The sequence below is a fragment of the Syngnathus scovelli genome, chromosome 6 (assembly GCF_024217435.2).
Source record: "Syngnathus scovelli strain Florida chromosome 6, RoL_Ssco_1.2, whole genome shotgun sequence".
Classification (NCBI taxonomy): Eukaryota; Metazoa; Chordata; class Actinopteri; order Syngnathiformes; family Syngnathidae; genus Syngnathus; species Syngnathus scovelli.
Genome location: NC_090852.1, coordinates 14,814,249 through 14,839,191, shown reverse-complemented (window position 1 = coordinate 14,839,191; position 24,943 = coordinate 14,814,249). Strand labels below are relative to the sequence as shown.

General features: G+C 39.1%; 2 protein-coding genes and 2 non-coding genes across 5 annotated transcripts; all 4 read right to left on the bottom strand.

Moving 5' to 3' along the window:
• Nucleotides 1-634: 634 nt before the first annotated feature.
• far1 (fatty acyl CoA reductase 1) lies at nucleotides 635-19,488 on the bottom strand. 2 transcript variants are annotated; one of them, XM_068651155.1, is made up of 13 exons: nucleotides 19,324-19,488; nucleotides 15,047-15,159; nucleotides 14,331-14,447; nucleotides 13,918-14,093; nucleotides 13,236-13,415; nucleotides 11,979-12,156; nucleotides 11,804-11,848; nucleotides 11,023-11,150; nucleotides 10,547-10,614; nucleotides 8,444-8,615; nucleotides 4,745-4,874; nucleotides 4,172-4,299; nucleotides 635-3,964 (listed from the first exon to the last, which is right to left on the bottom strand). In XM_068651155.1, the coding sequence occupies exons 2-13, from the start codon at nucleotides 15,146-15,148 to the stop codon at nucleotides 3,805-3,807; spliced, it is 1,584 nt and encodes a 527-aa protein (XP_068507256.1). In that variant the 5' UTR covers nucleotides 15,149-15,159; nucleotides 19,324-19,488; the 3' UTR covers nucleotides 635-3,804. The 2 variants fall into 2 exon arrangements, with proteins under 2 accessions (XP_068507256.1, XP_049580224.1); XM_049724267.1 differs by lacking the exon at nucleotides 8,444-8,615 and adding an exon at nucleotides 9,249-9,420 and having other exon boundaries at nucleotides 19,324-19,487.
• Nucleotides 19,489-19,938: 450 nt separating this feature from the next.
• On the bottom strand, nucleotides 19,939-24,900 carry dkk3b (dickkopf WNT signaling pathway inhibitor 3b). Its single transcript, XM_049724276.2, has 7 exons — nucleotides 24,584-24,900; nucleotides 24,255-24,356; nucleotides 24,101-24,175; nucleotides 21,268-21,360; nucleotides 20,707-20,851; nucleotides 20,194-20,344; nucleotides 19,939-20,121 (listed from the first exon to the last, which is right to left on the bottom strand). Exons 1-7 carry the CDS (start codon nucleotides 24,776-24,778, stop codon nucleotides 20,097-20,099), a joined length of 786 nt encoding a protein of 261 aa, XP_049580233.1. The 5' UTR covers nucleotides 24,779-24,900; the 3' UTR covers nucleotides 19,939-20,096.
• Nucleotides 21,957-22,030, bottom strand: trnai-aau (transfer RNA isoleucine (anticodon AAU)). The gene has a single exon. It is a non-coding gene; the product is annotated as a tRNA-Ile (tRNA).
• trnai-aau (transfer RNA isoleucine (anticodon AAU)) lies at nucleotides 22,271-22,344 on the bottom strand. Its single transcript has one exon. It is a non-coding gene; the product is annotated as a tRNA-Ile (tRNA).
• Nucleotides 24,901-24,943: the final 43 nt, after the last annotated feature.

Here is a 24,943-nt window from a genome sequence, read left to right as displayed (position 1 = left end):
TACGGGGTGGCAAGGAGTGGCAGCTGCCTCTCCTACCAAATGTTTTGCCACGCTGTGTACAGTCAATCTATCAATACTAAAATGTTATCATAAATGTTCCTTATATTTTCTTCATATTGTGGAAAGTGTCTGGAAATAACTCCCACTTCTTTTAAAACAAAATGGCCCCTTGCACATTTGTTTATGCAGACATCCTGGCTGCATAGTCGTAGCGGCAGGCAAAGGATTTTTAATGGAAAGTCGAGAATGGTGAAAAATCGATCAACATTCAGTCTAAATTAATGCACGCCTCACTTTGATGAGAAGGACATAATTAGATACATGTGCAAACTGGACTGGTTGAATATATAAAATCCCTAACAAGTGCCAATGGGAACACCTAGTACATGTACACACATGCCCGGGCGCATGTACACATGAATGCTATGATGAACATGGACCTAGCAGAACGAGCTGCCATCAAACTTGTTTGATACTTGGCACTCAAAAAATGCCCCTGCAGAAAGTCGGGGATGATGAGGTATTGATCGTGGAACCCAACAGAACCTCCTCCCGCCCCAGGTAAAACTGTCTAGACCCGCCACTGGTGTTAACGCATACAAATGCAAAATAAAACCAGTTGTGCACACTCATATCAGCATATCAAACACATTTTATTTCTTATTTTTGGTTCACAAACACCCCCCCCCCCGCCCCACATCCAAAAAGAACCCAGTCATCGGTTGATTTATTCTAAATTGAATACACAAATATATTAGCTAAGGCTGATTTAAGAGAAATGAATTAATTGACCAGCTTCCAACGAAAACAAGGAATGAAACACGATTAAAGTCCAGATAAACAGCATTTACATTCATGTTTGCCACATCAGCAGAAGTAGGAATGTCTAAAACTAAACGCCACATGTTCTATCAGCTGAATGTGCAAGACAAAACTTGAACATAGCCTAAGAAATTTAAAGAGGTTGAAAAACACACTGGCCCATAGAATTTTATTAGTCAGAGAAATATCACTAAGGACATACTAAAATCTATGTTCAAGGTCAGGTCAGAGAAGATCAAGATTAGACCATGCCTGTGCATCAGACAGGATTCACCATCACTTGACAAATCAATCCAATACCCCCAAACCAAAACTATGTTGATTGTGTCAGTTTCTAAATTTGGATACCTTTGGGTATTTCCTGGATTTAAGTACTACTATTGAACAAAAATAAGACGGCTGTATAAATGCCAAACATTTAGGGCTGTTGTAGGATTTTTCCATCAGATTTGGATCAAAACATATCGCAAATTACTTTCAGTCAAAATGCTTTGGTTATTTCTGCATTTCTATTTAACGATTTTTTTTTTTAGGCATGATTCAGTTCATCTGTTTCACTAAATACAACATGAAACAAAAAAGAAATGGGAGTAAAAATGCAAAACACAAGAACAGAAACCTGGCTTACTCACACATTTACGTGGAAAAAGGTTCTCAATGGCATTCAATTTTCATTTCCCCCAGATTACATATGGTTTACATTCGACTGAAAATAAACTGGCTTGGAGCTGACACGTGCTTAGGCCATCTTATTCAATTACATTCAAATGAAAGCAAATAGTCAAGCAAAAATGATGATCTTAAAACGCAGAAAGTTTCGTTTTGAATTAAAGCAGATCATGTTGGCTTGGTACACTTTGGGTAGACCCTCACAATATTATTACAAAAATATGGTCTTAATTTGAAATCTACCTATATAGAGCTAGAGTACTCATAAAATAGTTAGAAAACATAGCTCTCTTCTTTTTTCACAATGTTCCAAATGTTTAGGCACTGAACACAAAAAATGTGGAACAAACTACAAATTCTTTTTCACCCCAGGACATTTAAAGGACAACACCTGAATATATGTGAAAGTTGTCACCTAAGCCATAGAGAAGACAAGAACAAACATATGAGCAAACATCAGCAAGGTCACGCCCAGATTATGCAAATATTATAGTGTTGATAGGAAAATAGACACAGACACTCACACTGATACTTCTACGTTCAGTAAAACCGAATGAAGTCAACAAAGGTTTGGTATGAGTGTGTCCTCCCGGAGGCAAATGCATCCTTAACATGATTAACAATGGGCTTTAAGGTTCCGAACATCAACAAAACAAATGCTACACGAACAATCACTTGAATATGCAATTGGATGGAGCAAAAGAAAATCTTTAAAAGTGTCACAAATGACTGACATTGATAATTAGCTTAATTAGCAAGCACTAGGCACTGGTAACTATTGTACATTGTACATGATCTAACGTACATTGCAACGAGCAATAAACAGCTAAAGGGTGACCTTTGGCCAAGAAAGGATCAAAATAGAAACGGTTCTGAAGGTCATTTAGAAGCTATCCTTAAAACAGAAGTACTGGAACGTCAGCAGTTGCACATTTGTGATGAATATGAATCACATGGCTTAACTTTTAGCAGGTTTGGTGATGGTGGCCACTAGCTAGACCAAACATTGGCTCACAAAATGATTGGATTTACACTTAAATGTGCAACTTCTGATACCGTGACAACAGGTATACTTTTTCTGCTTTTTTTTTTAATATATATATATTTTTTAAACTAGTAACTGTTAAGGCATCTCAAGGCATTATATGTATACGTATTGCATAACGTATATTGCTGGCGTCGGGCCAAAACCTCATAAGTCACATTTTGGTGAATTTCATAGTCCTTTCAAAACCTAAACTAATTGTTTAGGAGTTATTTTGACAGATTGAAAAATCTAAAGTGTTGGAAATGGCTTGCTCTCTTTCACAATGCAAAGCTAATGGTTGAACAAACTTGCTATTTTGGGGATCTCCTGAAAAGTAACTATTTTGGAGGTACAAGGTTTAGGCCCAACGCTAGCGATCTATACGGTATACATATACAGAGGACCCCCGCAACTTGTGAACGATGAAAATCCATGTATGATTGAGGCCCATTATAAATAGACTCACTGACTCACTGACTGACTCACTCACTCACTGACTGACTCACTCACTCACTCACTCACTCACTCACTGACTCACTCACTCACTGACTCACTCACTGACTGACTCACTCACTCACTCACTGATTGACTCACTGACTCACTGACTGACTCACTCACTCACTCACTGACTGACTCACTCACTGACTCACTCACTGACTGACTCACTGACTGACTCACCGACTCACTCACTCACCGACTCACCGACTCACCGACTCACTCACTCACCGACTCACCGACTCACCGACTCACTCACCGACTCACTCACCGACTCACTCACCGACTCACTGACCGACTCACTGACCGACTCACTCACTCACTGACTCACTGACTCACTGACTCACTCACTCACTCACTCACTCACTCACTCACTCACTCACTCACTCACTCACTCACTCACTCACTCACTCACTCACTCACTCACTCACTCACTCACAATGCTTCAAGTAACAAAGACAGTGTATTGGGACTGACTGAAACGAGCAGTGTGTTTGTTATTAGGTAGTCGGGCAAGTACACAAAACATGAAGGGGTGGTTGAATTGATTTGATGGTCATATTAGAATATAAAAATCAAAGCTTTGCAACATTGTGCATTCTAGACGCCAACAGTATTTAATGTATGATCACCAAGTATAATTGCTTTGAAAGCGCCGCTATTTTTCTAGTACCCAGGGGGGACACACAACCAATGGAATAGACATGCACGTTTCTGTAAACATCCACAGCCAGTATATTTTCACGTTTGTGTTTCTCCACCTTGCCGCCCTCAACAGGGACTCTGGATCATTATTTAATGGTGGAAGAGGCTCGGAAGTAGGAAAGAAACTTAAAGCAGAGGCTCACGACAAAGTACCAGATATTTCGAGCCATTTGGGATCGGGCAATGAAAATACGCCAGATGAACACCACTAGGATGGTGTTGAAAGTGTAGCGGATATTCCTCAGCCTAAAAAGAAAGACAAACATTTAGATTTTGTAGGCATGTCGAGAAAAAATTCGTAATCTCAATGTCGTTAGTAGAAGTTGTTAAGCAATTAAAATGAATTATTCCAGAGCATGCAAAAAATACTTTGAACCCGTTGAGTAGGTTTCAATAAAATGTAAATTCTTGATTTATTGGCAGAAATGCATGTTTAATGCAAAACACTCTTACTTGTTGAGGTGTTTGCGTGCAGCGGGCAGGCCTGAAAGCTCTTCATTGAGGACATATTTTTTTGTGCCCATGCAGTAATTTTCCATGTACTCTGCCCAGTTCAGCTGGCGCACGTCAAAATTGAACACCTATAGAAGCAAAATGGATTCATGTTGTCATATATGCTGGACATCATATGTATTGTCACAGAGGAAAAAGCAACATTTACAAATCAGCTAAGGAAATGCACAGAGTTCTTTTAAACCCTTTTGATTTGATGATGCAGTGGCTTTAACATCAAATTATCTGCAAAACTAGCATTCTTTTACAATGCAATGTTAATTTAAATATGATTAATTTTTCAGCCCTACTTTGAGGGCACAAGGATGCATTCCAGCAATTAGGATTCTCACAATTCCTTTTCCTGAACAGATGATTGTCTACTGGAAAGCAGTCATAAATGATTTACTCAATGGCACCTGAACTACGACGACACATTAACTCAGTAGTAAACTGTGCATATTTTGTTCAACGAGCGTGAAAATTGGGCGATCATCCAACTATAGTATCTATCTATCTATCAATGACTCTCACCTTTTTATCCTCAGGGTTCATGTTGGCCATCAACATGGCTAGGTTGTCTGTGCTCCACACCCAGGAGTGACTAGTAAAATATTCCAGCACCATCATGGCTTTATGAAGGCGAGTGATTGTCTTCATCATCCTGAAATAGGTAAGAAAATGAGGCAGACGTAGATTGAAGATTAAAAAGGATTATGGCAGAGAGCCGAGGGAGATTGCTGACATAATTCAGTGGGGGAGTCGCAGAAGCAAAGCAAGGCACAGTGAACAAAGACAGCAAGCTGTGTAATAAGATGTTTTGAGCATGAATGGAAGCATAATAATAATAATAATAATGATAAAAAGGAAAATAACAGGGTGTCAGGTGTTGCAAGAGAGAAGCGGAGAAGTGCTTTAGTAGGATTGCTGTTATTTGTACATGGAGATCCAGTTGATGTACATACCTCAGGTCATGATGTCTATGTGAAACATCATGTAGTTAAATTTGCTTTCTGATTATTTGCATACTATGACACTACCGTAAATTTCGGACTATAAGCCGCGGCTTTTTTCATAAATTTTGAAACCGGAATCACGGGTTTTAGCTGGTGCGCCTTATAGTCCAGTGTGGCTTCTAGTCCGAAAATTACGGTAATTTCCAGGATGTGAGAAGTGATCCTTTTTTTTTTTTTTTTTTTATCAGAGATCATTTTAGCTAAACAGTGGTATGTGTTTGTATGCTCTAAATGGCCTCAATCAATATTTACCTTGAAATTGTCTCTGATCATCTTTGATATCTCATAAAATCCAATTGATTCACAGGTTAAAAGCTTATCAAAGATATTTGATATGCGGGTTGTTTTAATTAAGTATGAACACTAATATTAATCACAGTACTGAAAACATAACAGCAAAACCTCTTAAAAACAATGAGCCAAGTCTTCTAATCACTTTGGAGCAAATTATGATCAAATGCTTCAAAATTTACAGTAAGAAGACAAAGCAAACGAGTCAAATGAGATGAGCAGTATGCATTTACAAGCAGCCAACACAGAGGGCAAAGGTTACCGCTAACAAGCTTAAACCTGCAACATTTTAACCAGGGTCATTTTGGGCAGCTGAACCCATTGTGATATTTTGTAATATGAAAGTATATTAACACTTAAAAAAATGACATGAAATCATAACTATTAGTAAAACACACACTACATTTTGTAATAATTTGTTATGTTGTAATCAATTTGTACGTCTTTTTGTAGTTTGGTCTTTAACCTAAGTTCGTCAAGCAGCTTTTTTCACCTTCTGTCATTTTTACTGTATGCTTTCAGTTCTCAGGCATATTTGTAAGTGCTTTGAATCGTTAAAAGGGCCACAGATTTTTTTTTTTTTTTAATCGCCTTAACCCTTGAAGGCTGCGAACATGCATCCCTACTGCCAGCGTTATAACAAAAACGCTATTATTCAAAAGTAAAAAAAAAATCTTTATAGATGAATAGAAATTATTAATATACTGTGATTATTTTTAATACATTACACTAGCATTCATTCACTTTCCCCAACAAAAGAAAAAACAACAATTAAAGGGGGAAACCTAAGCAAACTACACTTAAAGAGGGCCTTCTCTTGACTGCATGTTTTCAGGTTTGTCTTCATTAGAACCGACAGAGAAGTGTCAGAAAAGGAGTCCTGAAACAATAACCTTTTTAACAGTTTTCTTGGCTTATTGTGCTTCATTTTTGCATCTGTAAACATGAAATAACAAGCCAGTTTTGTCTCAGCTGTTTAAAGGACATGCTCCCACAGGCGTGTCCTTGTGTTTTGGCAACTTACAGTCTACTGTTTTTAATTTGGTACCAGCAATGTTGTTCTTGTGTGAATTTCTATCCTATCTATTCAATGATCTACTTTTAAAGATTCCACATTAACAAGTTGTTTAAAATTATTGTTTTATAAAAATGAAATACTCTCAGAATATACTGGATGAGTATTATTCATACTGCAGGTAGATCTGATTCAAATCAAATCCCTCCTCAAATTCCATTTTTCGAGCCGACCGTTCACACCGTTTTTTGTAAGTGTCCAAATCAGATTTGGACGGACTTGAAAGGACGGACTAAGCAAGAGTGGGTTTTTGTCAGAGTGAATCTGAAATATCACGACGCACCACTTGTGACTTCCCAAAAGGACAAAATTAGGACCTCCTCTTCAAAAATGTTTACACACCGCCAGTCAATGTAATCTTGGTGTTACGGCTCTTGGCTCGGGCCTACCTACGTCTCTACTCTCTTTTCGGCTTTGCATCTGATTATCGTGATGCGGATGTAAATTCAGCTGTGTCAACGCTCCCTCCTCCATAGTGGAACGGATCACCGCTTGCTGCTCCGATCACCAATTGGCCGTGTCGTGTGTGTGTTGTCAAGCGGATAAGCGGTCGAGGGCACACGACGGAGGCAAAATAGTCACTTCCGTAAATCTGTTTTGTGTTCACAACAAAAGTGAACACCGGTGCTGTTTATTGTTGCTCCAATCGCTCGACGAGAAGGAAATATTTGTGATACCGGTAATGTTCATGAACCGGGGGGGGGTTTCAACTAAGCAGTTGTGTGCAAGAAGACGAGCACAATGGCTAACACATCTTTGACGTGACCACTTTACACCATCAAAACATACAAGGATATGCCCTAATCACTTTTGTTTCATATGTAGTGAGTTATAAGATTAACCTTTAAATGTAAATTCAAGGCAGATGTAAAGTTTACCGGTTCGAATACCCATGCATATTTTAGTTAACATCGTCGGTCCACGTTAACCTTCTAATTTGCAGGAATACACATTTTATAAGTTCTGATTTTGAAAGTTTATCCAATGATGATGATTAAACTTTATCCATCTCACAGCGGGGAAATGTACTTGTCACAGCAGCGTACAAGTGTCCAAATGTAAAAATGGATAAATAACAGACGAGGACAAAGACAAGTGCCACTAGTAGCGATAGAGACGAAACACATGATCACAAGCTGTAGAGTCTGACAGCAGTGGGAATGAAGGACCTGCGGAATCTTTCCTTCCTACACCGTGGGTGTAATAGTCTAAAGGAGCTGCTCAGGGACCGCACAATGTCATGGAGGGGGTGAGAGGTGTCAATGATGGATTTCAGCTTAATTAATGTCCTCCTCTCACCCACAACCTCTATGGAGACAGCCCAGGACAGAGCTCGCTCTCCTGACCATCTTATTTAGTAGTAGTAGTAGTAAGTGTTTCCCCAGCGTCTGTCCCTCCAACCAACTTCAGTTTTTCTACATCTCGGCTTTAAACGATAAGGCAAGGCATTTCCTCCTCTGTTTAGGAGACTGCCAGTTTTAATTTCTTTGATGTGCTCCATTCTTTACTGCTCCGCATTTGGGTTGGCACAATGGGTATTTGCGTGGACTCACATCACAGACAGTCAAACCAGATTTGTGTGATTTAAGATGATCAGACTAAGATCCATCCGGTCCAAATTGGATACGAGACTACCTCATATTTCAATCTGTCTCGCCAAATTTGGTTTTATTCGCATTGTGACTGTGACAGACTACGAAAGAGCAATTGAGTTTCAATGTGGACGGGGTTAAAAATTACATTTTTGGCTGACAGTCTGAACACTGCCATAATGTACCAAGGAATGTGCGGTTTGGTTGTTGTTTGGGCCAGACTATCAGGGAAAGAAAAAAAGTGCACACACAACCTTACCGAGGGTTTTGGCCTTTTAGGCCAAGATAGAAGTCATAGAGAAGAGCTGGCAGCGTGTGGCTGACAATTATCCAGTACTGATTAGTAAAGGGGTTGGAGCGAAGATTGACATTGGGCCTTCTGAAGGCTTGCTCTAAAGGATTGGTCTTGAAGGTCATATTTATACAGTTCTCTGCAGGTGAAAGACATGACAAACAAGGAGAAAAATGGGAGGTAATTCACAGGTACAATCTGTAATCTGTCCTCCTGTAGTTATTGAAGGAAACACCTACTGCCTCATGCTATAAACAGTATTAGCTTGTTAATAGCATCATGCAGTAAATGTCTGCAGATCAGATGACCTGTGAACTAAAAACCGGTGAATTCAACACCCTCAAGTCCTGATTACAAATCCAGCTGCTAAGCAAGGCGGTTTCAAAAAGCAACACAACCTTGGTTGGGTTTCCAAAGGCACTCTCACATTTCGGCCAACTTTCATTCAGTCATTCAGGCCGACTAAGATGACCTATAAAGGTGTCAATTTGGAAACTCAACCAGGACTTAATTGCTAGCAGCAGAATGTAAAGTGTGCATAAACCAGTGATAACGCCCCAATTACACAGAGGACCATCTGGGTTACACATTCTTTAACGTACAAGCATTAGACATTAGACGTTAGCAGCACAGCTTTCAAATGTTACACTGACAAAGAAGTGACAGGAGTTAAGCAGCAGCAAAGTCTGTGTGTGCGCGGTGGGGGATTTTGTGCATTTTGGAAAACAAGAAGGGGGCCAGGAAGCCCAGTACGGCGATAATATGAGGTTACCTGGGTTCTCGTCCAATCAGCCTGAGGTACACATCATACAAGAAGGCTGGAGCCTTGTGGCTCACAGCAATCCAGTACTGATTGATTAGGTGATTGGATGTGAGATTAACATTCGGCCGACGGAAAGCCTGCTCGAGAGGGTTCCTCTTGAAAGTAGATATTACATGGTATTCTAAAAAAAACAAAAGTAATCGACAAAGAACGTACATAAGATGCGCGGTATTATTTTTGATGTTGTCTGGACTTGTGCCAAGCAATCTTTAAAGTAAAAATGCAGATTAAAGATTTCCTTTTTAATCAAACAAATTTGCAAGATTTCTTCAATACTGAGCTACAAATGAGCATGAATGTCAAAATTCTTAACTAGTTATATCATCGTGATCTAGTTAATCAGTCATTTTTATTGCAGGCGCTATCATTTGTGCTGATCTGTAGTACAGTAGTTTTAAAGATAACGTGCACGTAAGCTGTCTTAATGGCAAATAAACCATGCAATAGATCCCATCAGCAACCGCATGGAGCTTTGAATATGCGTTTCCAAACACGTTCATGCTTTGAAACAGCTTAAGATTGATTAAAGGAATTAATTGCTGACCTACATGAAGCCTCCCTTAACCTTTGCAAAAAAATGGTTTATCAAAATCACACAAACAAGTGGAGTAAAATTTCCGCAAAGCATTTGCAAGGGCAAGCATTTTAGTGCTCTATATTCTATTCCAGTTTAAATTGAAATATTCCTGGACAATAGCTTCAAATCTGGATTTAAATTTGAGTACAATTCTCAACATAGCAGCTACTTGGTCAAATGTCATTGTTACCTCAAGGATGCCTAACGATGTTGTGATTTTATTTTGTGTTCATCGGATTGTCTATTCTATGAAAATTAAAACAGTTGTGGATGCAATTTGGATGAATTTTGATTTTATGGTGGGGTTCACCTTATGTGAGGGTAGACTTTTTGGAATATTTTCAATGAAACAAACATATCTTTACTTCCAGTAATTGCTTTTACTGTTGGAGGTTTTATGAAATGATTTGATAATTTTTCACAGACTTAAACACTGTATGATTGCAAATAAGATGTAACAATGTTAGAGTGATATTTAAAGCAATGGTAATAAAGAGTTTTAGAGCCAGAATCCACGAGCAAACTAATGTTCCCAGGTAGGGTGTGGCAAGTGGATCAGATGTAGAGCAAAATTTGTAATTAGGTGAAAAAATGTTCTCATCTCCAACTAGAACTCACTTATCTGGGACTGTTTTAGGCTGTGGGTTTAGATAATACAAGAGAGACATACCAACTTCTCCCCAGCGAAATGGGTTGATGCCACCAGTTGTGCAGTTGTAAACCAGGATGTTTTTGGGCCTACAATGAGACAATAACTTGAATTAAAAGCAATGTGCAAACATTTTCTGTACACCTTTAGCCCCATGATCCGTTGCACGAAATGTGGGAGGAACTTCTGGTCTAGAAAAATCAGTTTTATTTCTATGGGAACTGTTGGTGCAACTCCACTTTCTATGACAATTATAGACATAAACAACAAGGATATGCCAGGTGTTGCGGTTTTGAAGAGAAAACATTCCAATCTCGCTTCGTATTAATCTTAGCAGGGTAGGAGGATGACAAATAACACAGCCGGCGGCAAATTACAGTCATGTCTAATTACATACACTTTGTGGCCTCTGACGTGATGAGTCTGAAAAGCTCTGAAGCGTATCGATACCTACAAAGTAATAAAGTTGGGTACATATGTTTTGTTGAGTCTCAAACCTGTTCTTATGTTGCGATCCAGAATAGCAGGCTGCAGCCAGCGTAGCATTGATGACTACATCTACAGGCACCAAGTCAGCTACTGCATCATTAGATGCTCTCATTGTACGTAGTATCCCTTTACCAGCCTAAAAAGAGGTCAAACTTGATGAATATATCTCTGCATCACAAAAGACAAATGCAAGCTATTTAAGGCCCTCAAATATTATCTTAATCGTTGAAGGATTTAGTTAGAAAGGTAAATACCAATAAGAAGCATTATGAATCAAATTTGCCCACTTCCTGATTTTGTTTCCGACAATCTTAATATGAAACAAGCCAATTCAAAATGCCATTTTCACAATGATGACTATTTGTTAGATTTTTTTAATTGTATGTATTCTTTAAAGAAAAATAAATCAAAAGCCAGCATGACGTGAAAAAATAATTGCCCTTTGTTAAATAATTTGTTAACTTTATGAAACACAGTTTTTATAAAACCGAGTACGATTTCACTGGGCACAGTGCACCCAAATCACTGAAATATATGTTTAAAATATATTTAGTCAAGTGCAGTCCAGTAAAAGATGATGAGATAAATATCTCAATACGCGGAAAAACTAAAATGATTTGATTTATTCAAAACACTTTCCAATTCCAACTGGTTTTCGTTACACCCCTAGTACTGTCTTAGGAGTGGTAAAGCAAAATATTTCCATTTGAAGCACTTCATCCAAATGATGTTTGTTTCTGTGGTTTGATTTATGACAAATCCTTGAGCATATTTCTGGTCAGTACTCACTGCAATGAATATTCCACTTGGTCCATTGAAATTATCAATCCAACCCTGAAATAGCATATGGAAGTAACATATAATTATTATAGCTCGTGAATTACAGGTATATGCAAAACAATATTGATGATGTATAATGGGTTTGAGTTTGAGGGGAAAAACTACTTAATAGAAAGAAACTCACGGGAAAAGGTTCTTTCCAGCTGGCACCAACGATGGAAGGCCTGACAATAGCAACATTGAGGTCACCGGCCTCCTGCTGCACAAGATACTCAGCTAAGGCTTTTGTATAAGTGTAAGTGTTGGGTCGCTGACCAATCAGTTTGGGAGTCAGTGCGGACACCAATTCATCGTCCATCCAACTGGGGACAAAATTGTTACATTATTACATCATGCTTAACATTAATATTTTTTGTCATTGAGGAAAAATAGTTCAAATTGTCTAATCATAAACACTGAACAATTCTTTCTTATGCAATTACACCAATTTTATTTTTCAATCGGGTGAATGGTATTCTTTTTTGGTGAAATATTAAATTGCTATGTACAAGTTATTTGTAGGTTACAGAGAGTGAGTGGGTCTGATGACGTAACCTAATATAAATTTAACCAAGATCGGTCAAAAGGGTGAGGGTGGCCATCAATTGTCTTCCCTCTTTTCCCTCTATACAAGATGGCCAAATCTGTCAAAACATTGACTAGCTCTTGCCTGGAGATGGTGTAAACCTGAAGAGTATTTGAACAGTCAGCAACTTTTGATGAAGTCCGAAGCACCGTTTCTTAACAGGAAGTTAAAGATAGTTGTTGGATTGATATGCAGTATAAATAAGCACCTGATTTTTTTTTAAGACAAGGAAAAATGGAGATGGAGTAACATTACAAGGTGATGGCAGATTACTGCTTAAGTTTGATGAGAGATGTCTCTTGTGCAGTTCGTGAAAGATCCAGAACAAAAAGAAAATTTATGATAGCGTAACATGATTTTTTACTTTGTTTCAACATTTTCTCATGACTGATGCAACAGTAGAAATTGTTTTAATTTAACAGATGATCTCATAACTGATGCAAAGTGTAACTTTGCTTATGACGAGCAATACTTTGCTCGACTTGCAAGCTGCTTGAAAGCCAATTGCTTGCATTTCGCCATTGCTTGCATTTCGCAATGTTCTTTCACTCTCAGACGTCTTCCTCTAAAACTCTCCGCTGTTCTTCCATTTGGGCTGTCAGATCAGCTCTTTACGAGTCAGCAAGACTCTACTTTTGATGACGAGTATACTTGTTGACAGGAAGTAAAGAGTTGATAAAAAAAAAACTATGCCCACCCTGTGAGCGTTTTAATCATTTTACAATTTGAATTCAATCAAATCCTCATAAAACATGCACGTCATTGGCTAACTGACTAGCTGATCGCTACATTTGGTAAAAGTCAAAATGAACTTACTCCAGAGCATCGATGAGTTTGACGTACTCTACTGGGGGAGGATAGACCATTTCCTCAATGAGCTCTCGATCACAGTTGGCATAGGCTGTGGATACATGGATGAAGATTTCTAGATGCTTCATCTTATGGGCCAGAGCGAGCATCTTCTGAGTTGCCAAGACATTCAACTGCATTGCGTCTCTAAGAGAAAAGTTTTAGAAACTGTCAAAAGTTTAAAGAAAAAAAAATCAAAAATGACAATCACAACAACGTAAACAGCTGTGCCTAAAGACATGCAAGATAAATCAAAGTTATAGACAACAATATATTAAGTTCTGTACAGTATATTCATGAATATTTAGTGATAAAAAAATTGGGTAGATGTGGTACAAAAACAAGTGTTTCAACACCTAAGCAGACCTATGACAATACAAGTGTCATTTAAAACAAACCTGTTTTGTCACAAAAAAAGCAACCCCCTCCCCCCTAAATTCACCACTAATTGAAAGGCACGGTCCTGTTTTGTCCAGGAGAAAAAAAAGGGGGGACTTTTGTTCCTTGGTGAAGAGGTAAGGTGTCAAATATCCCTGTGTACTGCAAACACTGGCTCATACCACCATGCCATGCTTAATAACAAGTTGAGCTTTTTCAAAATACTCAAGGCCTTGAATTGGCATCAGCAGGAAAAAGCAAAACAACTCACTTCAGTGGCTCATTGAAGCGAATGGTGGCGGCACAGTGGAAGACAATGTTGATGGTTTCAGCCAGTAAACATTGATTCTCCTTACTCAAATCCAGTTCTGGTTTTGTGAGGTCACTGCTGACTGCAATGATCTTCTCTGCAAAGCATGGCTGCTCCTCTTGTAACCTTTCGAACAACTAAGAGCAAGACACATTTGAATTCAAATCAAAACAAAGCCCTAAGTAAGCTTTAATTTAAGATATTTTGAATGAGTCCTATTAAAGAAGGTTCTTTATTGTTGTTTCATGACAAAGAGGCAAATAGGTGGCCAGGGTCACAATCTAACACTTTCAAAGAAACCGCTACTCTCCTACACCATCAATATTCACCATCAATGAATATTTCGTTTAAGATTGGATCTCAACATCTCTTACCTTGCTGCTGATCATGTCAGCAATACGTGTCTGAGGGCCCTGGCCAGCTTTTGACCGAACCATCACATAGGCAGCATTAATTCCTGGGCATGACCTTAGCAGCTTCTCCAGCAATACCTGTCATAGTCATAGGGAAAGGCGTAGAAATATTGCTCTGATCACTACAAAACTTAATGAAGACAATGAAAGCAGCATACTGTTACATTTTCCTTGTTATGGAGTAATTATTATTATTGTTACTATTATTATCATTGTTTTTATTTTGCATTGTTTAACTCTGCTGTCTGCAGCCAGGTTGGCGTTTTTGCAAAACAGAATCTGCCTTGCCTTTTCTGGATAAACAAAGTATAAATATATATACTATATATAAATATATGTTTTTGGTAACCCAAGTGACTTCTCATATAAGCCCCCCTCACTGAGATGCAGGCAAATATTTTTATTTTTGCTTTACATTTATCAAAAAAATGTAAAACAAATCAAGTATCTTCATACACAGGGTAGAAAAAATCTTTCCGTGTTAAAAGATTTGAATCAAATGTCGTTTGTGTGCAAAATAGTTCCACATGATGCTGTCATCATTCATTTCAAAAGGAAGAAATGCATTTCATACACAGAAATAAATAGCACACTGCCACACAAATCCGCTTCCGCTTGTTCCACACATTGGTTGAGTCAGACCGAGTGACTCCCTGCCAAGTCAATTACTATTGTACCTTTCCCATGAAGCCAGTTGCTCCAGTGATCAGCACATTTTTCCCTGCATAGTATTCTGGTATGTTCATCATGTCTGCAAATGTGTTTGTTGATCTCCTCATCACCACTCCTCCTGTTCAAAAAGCACAACAAAAATCACAATAAAATATTCCAGTTAAGAAAACATGTCTCAAGCCAGAGTTTGTTCCTATGTGCCTTTTCACTTAGCACTGCCAGTATACCCAGAGGGCAGCCTCACTTGGGTTAATAAAGTTCATGTACACAACACAAAGCCTAATTAGCATTACTGTTATGAAGGATAACTTTCAATGGGATGTGGTTATCCTTTGTCGGGCAGGGTCTTATCAGTAAAATGATGTTGGATTTTCAAAAAGAGACACGGTCCAGCTGATAACAGGCCATTTAGATACCTTCAGTCAATATTGACACAGCCAACGTGATCGGTTTTCTCCACAAATTGCTTCACATTCACTACTGAAAGGCTGACCACGGTGAGTATTATTAATTCTTGATCAATTTGAATTAAAAAAAAATATATATACTGCATATGCTTTCTTGTTTATATTAATTTTATTGTAGGCCTTTCTAAGGCATGAAATAAAATCAATCATCAAACTCATCAAATCATGTAATCACATGTTAAATAAAAACCTCGGTTGATAATTTATATTCAAACAGAATAAAAATGCAAAATGAACATCAACTCTGAGTTTCCTCAATTTTAATTTGCCGTGTATTTTATTTCTCTATTTGAAATGGTTAACTGGCTAGTTGAAATGTATGTTAATATATTAAATTAAACAAGAAATATGATTAGCTTCGTATTTTTGTTAGGAATTCTGGTACATTTTTAGTTCTAACATCATAATGCAATATTAAAGGACGCTCCAGTCCAGCATGACAGTTCACGTTATATATATATACTTTACCTAGTAGGTCATTATTCAAAATGGATTTGTGGAAATAGGTTGTTATTGCAAAAGCCAATCTATGTGGCTTTGAAAAAGGGGAAGGCCTGTTTTAATTTCCGTTTGCCAACACACGTTAGAGAGAGCTTAGACGAAAACATGCAAGGGAATAAACATTTAACAAAACAACATTGCAATCACTGCTTTCATTGCCGTAGAAATAAAACTCGACTTTTCATTCATTTGCGTAAGTACAGCAACTCATCTTTGGTTGTGCAGGCTCGTTGTCCCCCGTGGGTGTGATTAACATTTCGGTGACAACTAACAAGGAGTTGACATGGGGCAGGCAGTAAAAGTGACCTTTGCAAGACTGCAGCCAAGACAATATTTAAATAAGATCTACAAGTAAACAGATTGGCAATGTTTCCAGTTCACCGTCAAATGCCTACAAATTGTAAAGTGAGTTGAGAAAAGGTTGTCGGAATTTTACCACGAGTGTTTTGGTATATTTAAAAAAAGAACAGAAATTACAGGTTGCATTATTTGTGCAATCTGTGAAGAAATTCTGTAAAGATGTGTTCAACGGTTCAACTGTGTGCAGATAAGAGAGACTCTCACGGGGGAAACTGTCAGTCGTGATCAAAATGTTGGCCGTCAAAGACCAAGCTAGTGTACGGGGCTAAAAACAAACCTGATGTGTCATAGAAAGTGGGGTAATCTTAGGTCTGAACTCTTGCGACCTTTAATGGGGTGTCTATTCTGGAGCTAATGTAGCTTACGGTTGGACAGTCAGGCAGCAAGCTGATCCTTGATGTCACATTCACACCCTCAATAATTCATCACTCAGATTATCGTCATCTATCCAGGCACAACAGCATAAGATCACAGACAGAGGAAAGTTTTGGTCTCACATTGCTGCGCTTGGGTGAGAATGAGAAGGCTCAAGTTTCTCAATTAAATCTGCAAAGGTGAAAACTAGGGAGAGAACAGTTAAAGAGTTGGGTCAGCAAAATCCACTATCCGCGTATAACACATATTAAGCATCTTTATACAGTTTTGCATGTTCTTGTGTATTTTTTTGACAGTATAAAATACAAATGACAAAATTGGCAACTTTTGAGATTTTACTGGGCTTTATATTTCTTTTATATCTTGTCCGTTCTATGTAAAGATTTAACTTTATGCAAAAATAACGACAAATGAACCATGAATTCAAACAAAAGACTGTTGATCTACTTTAATTAGAGTTGTTAAAGTGTACCGCTGGAGCTCCCACATTTAGTTCTTAATGGGTAAAGGAAGCAATATTGGAAAATGTATACCGTAAATTTCGGACTATAAACCGCGACTTTTCTCGCAATTTTAGAACCCAGAATCACGACTTTTAGCTGGTGCGGTTTATAGTCCGGTGCGGCTTATAGTCCGAAAATTACGGTATATATCTAGCGTCCTCCTTTTTGTGTCTTTGTTATACTATTTAGTATTTATAGGATTCCGCTTGGGGACATTATACAGAAATACAACATTCGTTTTCAATGTTATGCGGATGACAGCCAATTATTTATGCCGTTATCGATGACAAATCTGCGGGATTGTTGTAATCATGAGGCTTGCCTTGCTGAGGTTCAACAATGAATGTCTCTCAACGTCTCTACATCTTAACCCAGATAAAACCCGAGATGTTGATAATTGGTCCTGCTCATTATCACCACCTATTTAAGGAAACCACTGCAAATATGGATAAGTATACTATAACCCAAAGTGATACTGTAACCAATCTCGGGGTTATATGTGACCAAACACTCTTTTTTTTTTTTTTTTTTTTTTTTTTAGTTTTTCCTTGCCCTCCTGGGAGTTTAAGATCAGGGGATATTGAGAATACATAATTGTCAATCATGTGAAGCCCTTGAGACTTGTCTGTGATTTAGGGCCATAAAAATAAACTTGACTTGACTTGTGTCTAGTCTTGTTTTTGCCCAAATAATCCCTATGGTATATTATAATGCACAGCCCCATGTTGGGGATGGATGGGAGGTCAAGTCGCTAACTGGGCTATCCTTGTACCCTTCACTTACTTTTGAGTGATATGACAGATTGCTCACCTGGTGATCTGTCTTTTCCTATTTATTTTTTTCAATTGCAAAGTGAGCCTAATAAACTGCCGAAGGGGAGGGGGAAAAAATAAAAAGGCAAGTCAAGAGGGAGCACATCAGTCCTCATTCCATCGGATTTGTAGAGCTTGATATAGTACAACCGGTGTAACTCAAAATGCATTTGGATGCAGTTTTTATTAAATCAACCATATAGTTTTCTTTCTGAGCACCACAGACTTAACTTAAAAGGGGGATTACGACAACAATGCAAACAGATCAGCGGCTTTATGACTTCAACTTTTCATGTTTCATGTTTCATGAAACAATGATGTGGCTCGCACTTGCACTAAACTCATCTGGACACTATATAAATAATATACAACTATAAATCCCAATGACCAACTGAAATGAATCAGAAGTGGTTCTCTCACTCTCCCCAATTACATTCTAATACATTGTGAAGTTGATTGAAATTTAAGTAATTCATTGCTGTCAAACTCAAGGCCTAGAGGCCAGATCTGGACAACCAGGCAAATCATTTATGTCGATTGCATGTTTCTTGCTAAAATAAAATGCAAATTCGCTTCACTTTTACTAACATTGAGATACTGAAGCATTTTTTCGTTACCAATGCCTTTTTACTGGCTTCTGTTGTCTGTGTATATGTGATAATATGACGGGATCATCATCATGGATTAATTGTTCAGCCCTAAAAGAAGAAAATACTTTTTCGTGCATTACTTTGAGGGAATAAGAAACATTGCGTACACGCGAATTGCAAAACAGACGGTATTTGGAACAGACCTCATATGTGCATGCATGTACGTATGCAAGCATGCATACGAGAGCTGGAGAAATCCAGACCCCAGGAGACAAAACCGAAGCCACTAAACTCGTGATTCCAATTCCTCCCTGAACATTTCCACCCTGACAAGCGTGCTTTCCCACTAACACTTCATCGTGGATTTTCTGCCTTTGCTTGAACCGCTGCAGCTCGCAGAGAAAGTTCAACAGCTGGCTGGCCACCAAATAGGATTCTAATTACTGTTTAACACAAGAACCCGGCGGCGGCTGCTTGGAGATTGCATTTATGTTTCTGTGGTAGCCAAGAGAAGCGAACACGACAGTAAATAGAAGGAGGGGGGGGGGGGGACAAAAAAATCCTTTATGTACGGTTTCTTACATTTCAAGCATCTCGAACCGCATGACGCACAAGCTTCGAAAAGCACAGTTGAAAATATCGGCCCACGGTTGTTAAACAGCGATTGTACCTACCCAAATGAGGATGTGTCCGCCTTTCCGAATCTGTTAGCCTGTTGCACAGCGTTCTGACAACAGAGCGGTGAAGCACTCGGTAGGTATCGCTAAATTCTAGAGTGGTCGGTCACTCACGAGGAAGCTGGTCGTGGGGCGGATGGTGTGACGTCATGACGTCGAAGGAACGGCGGGCTCCACAGTAAAGAGACGTCAGAAAAAAAGAAGTCTACCATTTACCCACGAGCTCATTCGAGTGATCACGGTGACTCGTTTTAATCCCGACTCCAACTACATGTTCACATGTATAAAAACACCATTTGACATTTATCCACAATTGTTTTGTTTTTTTTAAGATCCCGACTGTACAGTACGGCGTGATCTCCACTAATTACATTTGAAAACATTTTGTTGTATTTTTGTCCTGTCAAGACCAGGAAACAGCGATGTAAAAACAATAAAGAGGTAATCAAAGCAGTAATCGAACCCTAAAACCGATCATCATAATTCAAGGCTAAAAGTTTGAAACAACTAGCTCAGTAGGAATTTCTTATAACAGTGCCTTACTGATAAAACATGAGTGGGCCCCCTAGCGTTCAGTCGTTTCCTGTCAATTTCAGAGGAAAAAAAAGAATCTTCTATTGAGTCTTTGCATCTTTTATTACAAATAATACATATAAAAATAGTGCAACGCCTTCCAATTTTGAAAAACTAAGTTGCAGCCGGTCGGTTGTTTGGTCAATCATCAGTCGCTCCTTCACTGTTGCTTGTATTTTAGCAACTGCACTTCTGTCCTACGGCCCACAAACAGATCCACGTCTGTAAAAGAAATATTTAGGGAGCATAGTTTAGGACCTACGTCATTAATTGTGTACTATTTTTTGCTGTTACCCTTGAGGTTGGCACTGCAAGTCATTGGCACATGGGCAGTAGTCACGAGGACCCTCCTGGTCCCAGGCAAGCATGTCCATCAATAAATTGGGTTGGTTCAGACAGGCCTCCCCCTTTCCCGGTTTGGGATTGCACACAGGAAATAAAAACTCTGGATAGAATAGAGAAAGGGGTAAATGACAGAGTCGGCATTTTCAAACGCCTGGATTTCAAAATAGTTATTGAAAAAAAAAAAAAAAAAGAACCAATGAGAAAAAAAGTAGCACATCTGGAATGCGTCTTGGAGTTTGAATGTGCTCCACACGCTTTTCTCCATTCACTCCAAAAACATGCATGCTCGATTTTCTGAACTCTAAATTGCCCAGAGCTGTGAATGCCTGACTTTGCCCAGTGTCAGTGGGGGGGGGGGAAGCTCCTGACCTTGAAAAAAATATGTGGCAGAAAGTATGTGGATAGAACGGGTTGCAACTTTCAATGTTAGTCTTGGAGGAAGTCTTGGAGAAACAAGGCTACCTCGTTGGAAGGCGCAACAGAGGTCCATTCTGCAGTCATTCTGACCCTGACAGATTGTTCCCTCTGTTCCCTCAATGGCGTCGACTGTACACTGGCCCCAAACACACAACTGACTTGAGCAGCACTCCTCATTCTTTGTGCAGGGCTAAGAAGGGAAAGACATTCAGATTTGCAAAACGGTAATGCAAATATTTGACAGAACCCAGCTCGATCCACATACTACTATTAGCCACAGTGAAATTTTACCGATGATATTAAGAAATGATGAGACACAGGGAGTATAGATCAAAATTCGACTTTCACAGGGCCATTGCGATGGACTACATTTCCACGAGGGCTGGTGCATAATGGAAGTTAAATTGAAATTACAAGTCAATCTAGCTATAACTAAGCTTTCGATTGTTGATTTGATCACGTGTAAATCACTTTGAAAGGTGCTTTAGCTTCTCAGTTTGTGTCTGTTTAAATCTCAGTAATCACTACACCAGTAGCCATTTTTTCATTTGTCACTTAAAAATAGGCTTGGTTAATGAACAGAAAGAAAAAGAAGAGACTTCCCACCATATCAGTTGGTATGCATGGGAGGCACTTGGAGCTGTCAATCATATACTGGCAATATTTCAGTTCACCACAGTCCTCGTCCACCATGCACTCCTGTGGTGTGAGACACACATAAAATCATTGATGGGGGAAAAAAATCAAGCATGAACTTTGGACTACTAATCTCTATGCTGTTTTGTGGCACAGAATCCTCAAATCTTCTGCCCCAGTCTCCACATACAACCTTAAGATAATTCTTCAGTAATCATTCGTCATCATAATAAACCATCATAAATCATCATAAACCAAAACTACACCTTTCCTGGGAGAACATACCTACGAGGTGCCGGTGAGTCCCAGCATTCTCCTGGCAGCTCAAAACTGAAGCAAAGACCTGATATGGGGCATCTTCAGTACGTCCCGGCGCAACAAGACTACCGCTGTTGTCCAAATTCACGCAGCCTTCGACAACCAGACCTCAAATCTGGCCTGGTTTCTATGGGGACGGGCCATGAGTTAAGGCTATGAAAATGCGACCTTCGTAGCCTTAATTTTGCCTCTCTCTTCTTCTACGGTTTCCTACCCGCTTCTCGACATTTACTACGTCGAGCTACCCGAAGACTGGTTGAGCGATGACGCACCACTTGTGTCTTGAACTTTAAATGCTCCACCGGAAACAAAGCTCAAGAAGTAAACATAAGGAAGGGTAGTGGCCCATATGGGGGTCGAACCCATGACCTTGGCGTTATTAGCACCACGCTCTAACCAACTGAGCTAACAGGCCACAATTTCATCTGCGTCTGGTCAACCAATGTCCCCAAAAGTCCTGCCTTGGTTTAAAAGCATTTTAATGAGAGGAGTGACGAGGGATTTCCTTTGGGTCTGCTGAAGATAAAACCATATACAATGTATGACACCTCAGTGATGGAAAACATCAACCCACTAAGAACAGTATGTTCAAGCAAGGACTTTTGCAGCATTTCAGTTCTGGCAAAGCTCAAGCAGCACACATAAATAACTACAGTGGCCCATATGGGGGTCGAACCCATGACCTTGGCGTTATTAGCACCACGCTCTAACCAACTGAGCTAACAGGCCACATTTTGGTTTGCGTCTGGTCAACCAATGTCCCCAAAAGTCCTGCCTTGGTTTAAAATTAACATTTTTAATAAGAGGAATGGTGAAGGATTTCCTTTGGGTCTGCTGAAAATAAAACAAACAACGTATGAGACCTCAATGATGGACAACATCAACCAACTAAGAACAGCATGTTCAAGCGAGGACTTTGTCAACATTTCTGATCTGGCAAAGCTCAAGAAGCACACATAAGCAAAGACAGTGGCGCACATGGGGGTCCGACCCATAAGCCTGGCGTTATTAGCACCACGCTCTAAAAAACTGAGCTAACACGTCTGAACGAAAACGAATTCTGGTCAACAAATGTCCCAAAAACTGCTGCCTTGGTTAAATTTGAAACTAAATCAGATTTAAAACTAGGACACTTACCGCCAGATAAAAGGAAACGTAACTGATTATCTGGATTAGTTTTTTGTACATTTAGTTTCTTACAGTTTTGCACAATATCATTATCATTTACTTAGCTTGTGTCCAGTCAGAACCATTATTAGAATTACACACATAAAATAATTGCAAATATATCTGTTGACCAGATCATGCTAAAATAATCATCCTCTGTACTCACTGAATTTCCCAGCTTTTTTGCAGCATATGACATGAGGAAGTAATAAAACACACTGGAAACTATAAGTAAGGGCCAGACAACCCTGTAATTACTTCAATATGGCAATTACCTCAATATGGTCCAGACAAATGCTACTGGAGTTGCTCATATGTGCACAGTAGCTCTTATCAGTCTAGTCAAATCAACATTTCCCAAAAAGAACTTATTGATAACTCATTAGTGAGTAGAACAAACTATTAGAGCTCTGCTTAGTCAAACTGTCACCTATCTCTCTCTCTCTCTCTCTCTCTCTCGCTCTTTCTCTCTCTCTTGCTCTCTCGCTCTCTCTCTCTCTCTCCCATCCTCGCTCGCTCGTACGCACGCACGCACACACACACACACACACACTACATAAAATATTCAGCACTGTGAATTAAATTTCCCCTGAAGGGATTTAATGTGCATAATAAAAAACACTTGACCGCAACCATGCTCTCTGCCTGTTGACAAATGATGAAAACAAAAACCATCTGGTGTGTTTGTTAATACAGTCACAGTTTGAAGCAGCCCGACCAAGAACCCCTCCCAGTCGATGACATTTGGATTTAAAAGGTCACATCAAGCACTGTTATTATACAATAACTTTCTGGTCTTTGCTCTTAAAGGGAAGTCAACCCCAAAAATTCTACGTAATAATATATTCTGTGCAGCTCAACTAATCGAAACACAGTGTTCTGATTTATGTTTCGTTTGTGGAATATGAATTAAATGAGGACAACCAATCACGGCTCATCAGTTTTCTGATGCTGAGCCGTGATTGGTTGTGAGAACTGTTTACCTGAGACAACTGTGATGTCAATTTCAGTTGACAGTAAGTGGCAAAATGGCCGCCCCCTGACATGTATGAAAAAACGGTGAATTTTGCTTCTTAACTCATATTCCACAAACGCAATATTAATCAGAATGTCATGTTTAGACTAGTGGCGGTACATAAAACATGTTATTGCAAAGAACTTTTGGGGTTGACTTTAAGTCTGTGTCTTTGGGAAGCAAAACTGGGATTCCTTAACACTTAGTCAGAGACCATTGCTAAACTCGATTGCACTGCTATCTCACTATCTTAGTTATTTCTCTACATTTCCAAAACAGATGACAGGTATGCTGAAGACTTACATGATCCACATTGTTCCAGTTGCTTGAGACATGGACATGTGATGATTCTGTCTCTCCTGTTGTCCTATTAATTTTCTTTGAAAAACAAAGAAAGAAGAAAAATATCTTTAAAATACTCTTTAGTAGTTCTGATACTTAAGGATTAAAGAAGTACCTTGTCAGTTTGAATGGCTATCGCTGCATCTTTCAGAGTCTTCGTGTCGCTGTGGTGATAATGATGATGATTTTCCAGTGACCTGGCACTCTCCGTTGTTATCTGAGAATTAGAATAAACTTGGAAATTGCATGCAACAAAAATGCCGGACAAAGTATAGAATTGCAAAAAATACTGATAGCAAAAGATGGGCCTCAGTGACATTAATTACTTATTTACATATTTAATACTGAAGTCGAACAACAAAAACTTAAGTTAGTCCTGGACTGCCTATGTTTGTCCTTCACTCGTTTCAAACACAATAATGGCCATATTATATTATGCAAGACCTGGTCGACGGCATCTTCCAGTCGGTTTTGGGTATCTTCCATTAACTCCCCCACTTCACGGAACATGTCGTTCAAGCTGACAAAGCCTTGCTCCTGGACGTCCAGAATGATCATTGCCCGGCTCGGCACGACTCCGACAGACGCCCACAACAAACACAAACGGAAAGAAAGTGAGAATAATGCATGGCCGGACATTTCTGCCTCTGTTCCTTCTTGTGAGTCCACGGAGCGCTCAAAGACGAATGACGCAGAGAGCACCACTGCACATAGCTGGATCGGTTTTATTTGGAAAATCTGAGCAGGATTACGAATTTGCTTTAATGACGAGCATCTTTTTTTTTTTTTTTTTTCCATGGAGGA

What these genes read in the sequence shown, in the direction of transcription:
- far1 (XM_068651155.1), bottom strand. Translation starts at nt 15,148, where the DNA reads ATGAGGAGATCAACAAACACATTTGCAGACATGATGAACATACCAGAA. An exon ending in TGAACCCTGAGGATAAAAAG is followed by an intron (nt 4,300 to 4,744) that starts GTGAGAGTCATT and finishes TTGCTTCTATAG; the next exon opens with GTGTTCAATTTTGACGTGCG. An exon ending in GCACGCAAACACCTCAACAA is followed by an intron (nt 3,965 to 4,171) that starts GTAAGAGTGTTT and finishes CTTTCTTTTTAG; the next exon opens with GCTGAGGAATATCCGCTACA.
- dkk3b (XM_049724276.2), bottom strand. Translation starts at nt 24,778, where the DNA reads ATGTCCGGCCATGCATTATTCTCACTTTCTTTCCGTTTGTGTTTGTTG. An exon ending in CATGCATACCAACTGATATG is followed by an intron (nt 20,852 to 21,267) that starts GTGGGAAGTCTC and finishes TTCCCTTCTTAG; the next exon opens with CCCTGCACAAAGAATGAGGA. An exon ending in TTGCAGTGCCAACCTCAAGG is followed by an intron (nt 20,122 to 20,193) that starts GTAACAGCAAAA and finishes TTTCTTTTACAG; the next exon opens with ACGTGGATCTGTTTGTGGGC.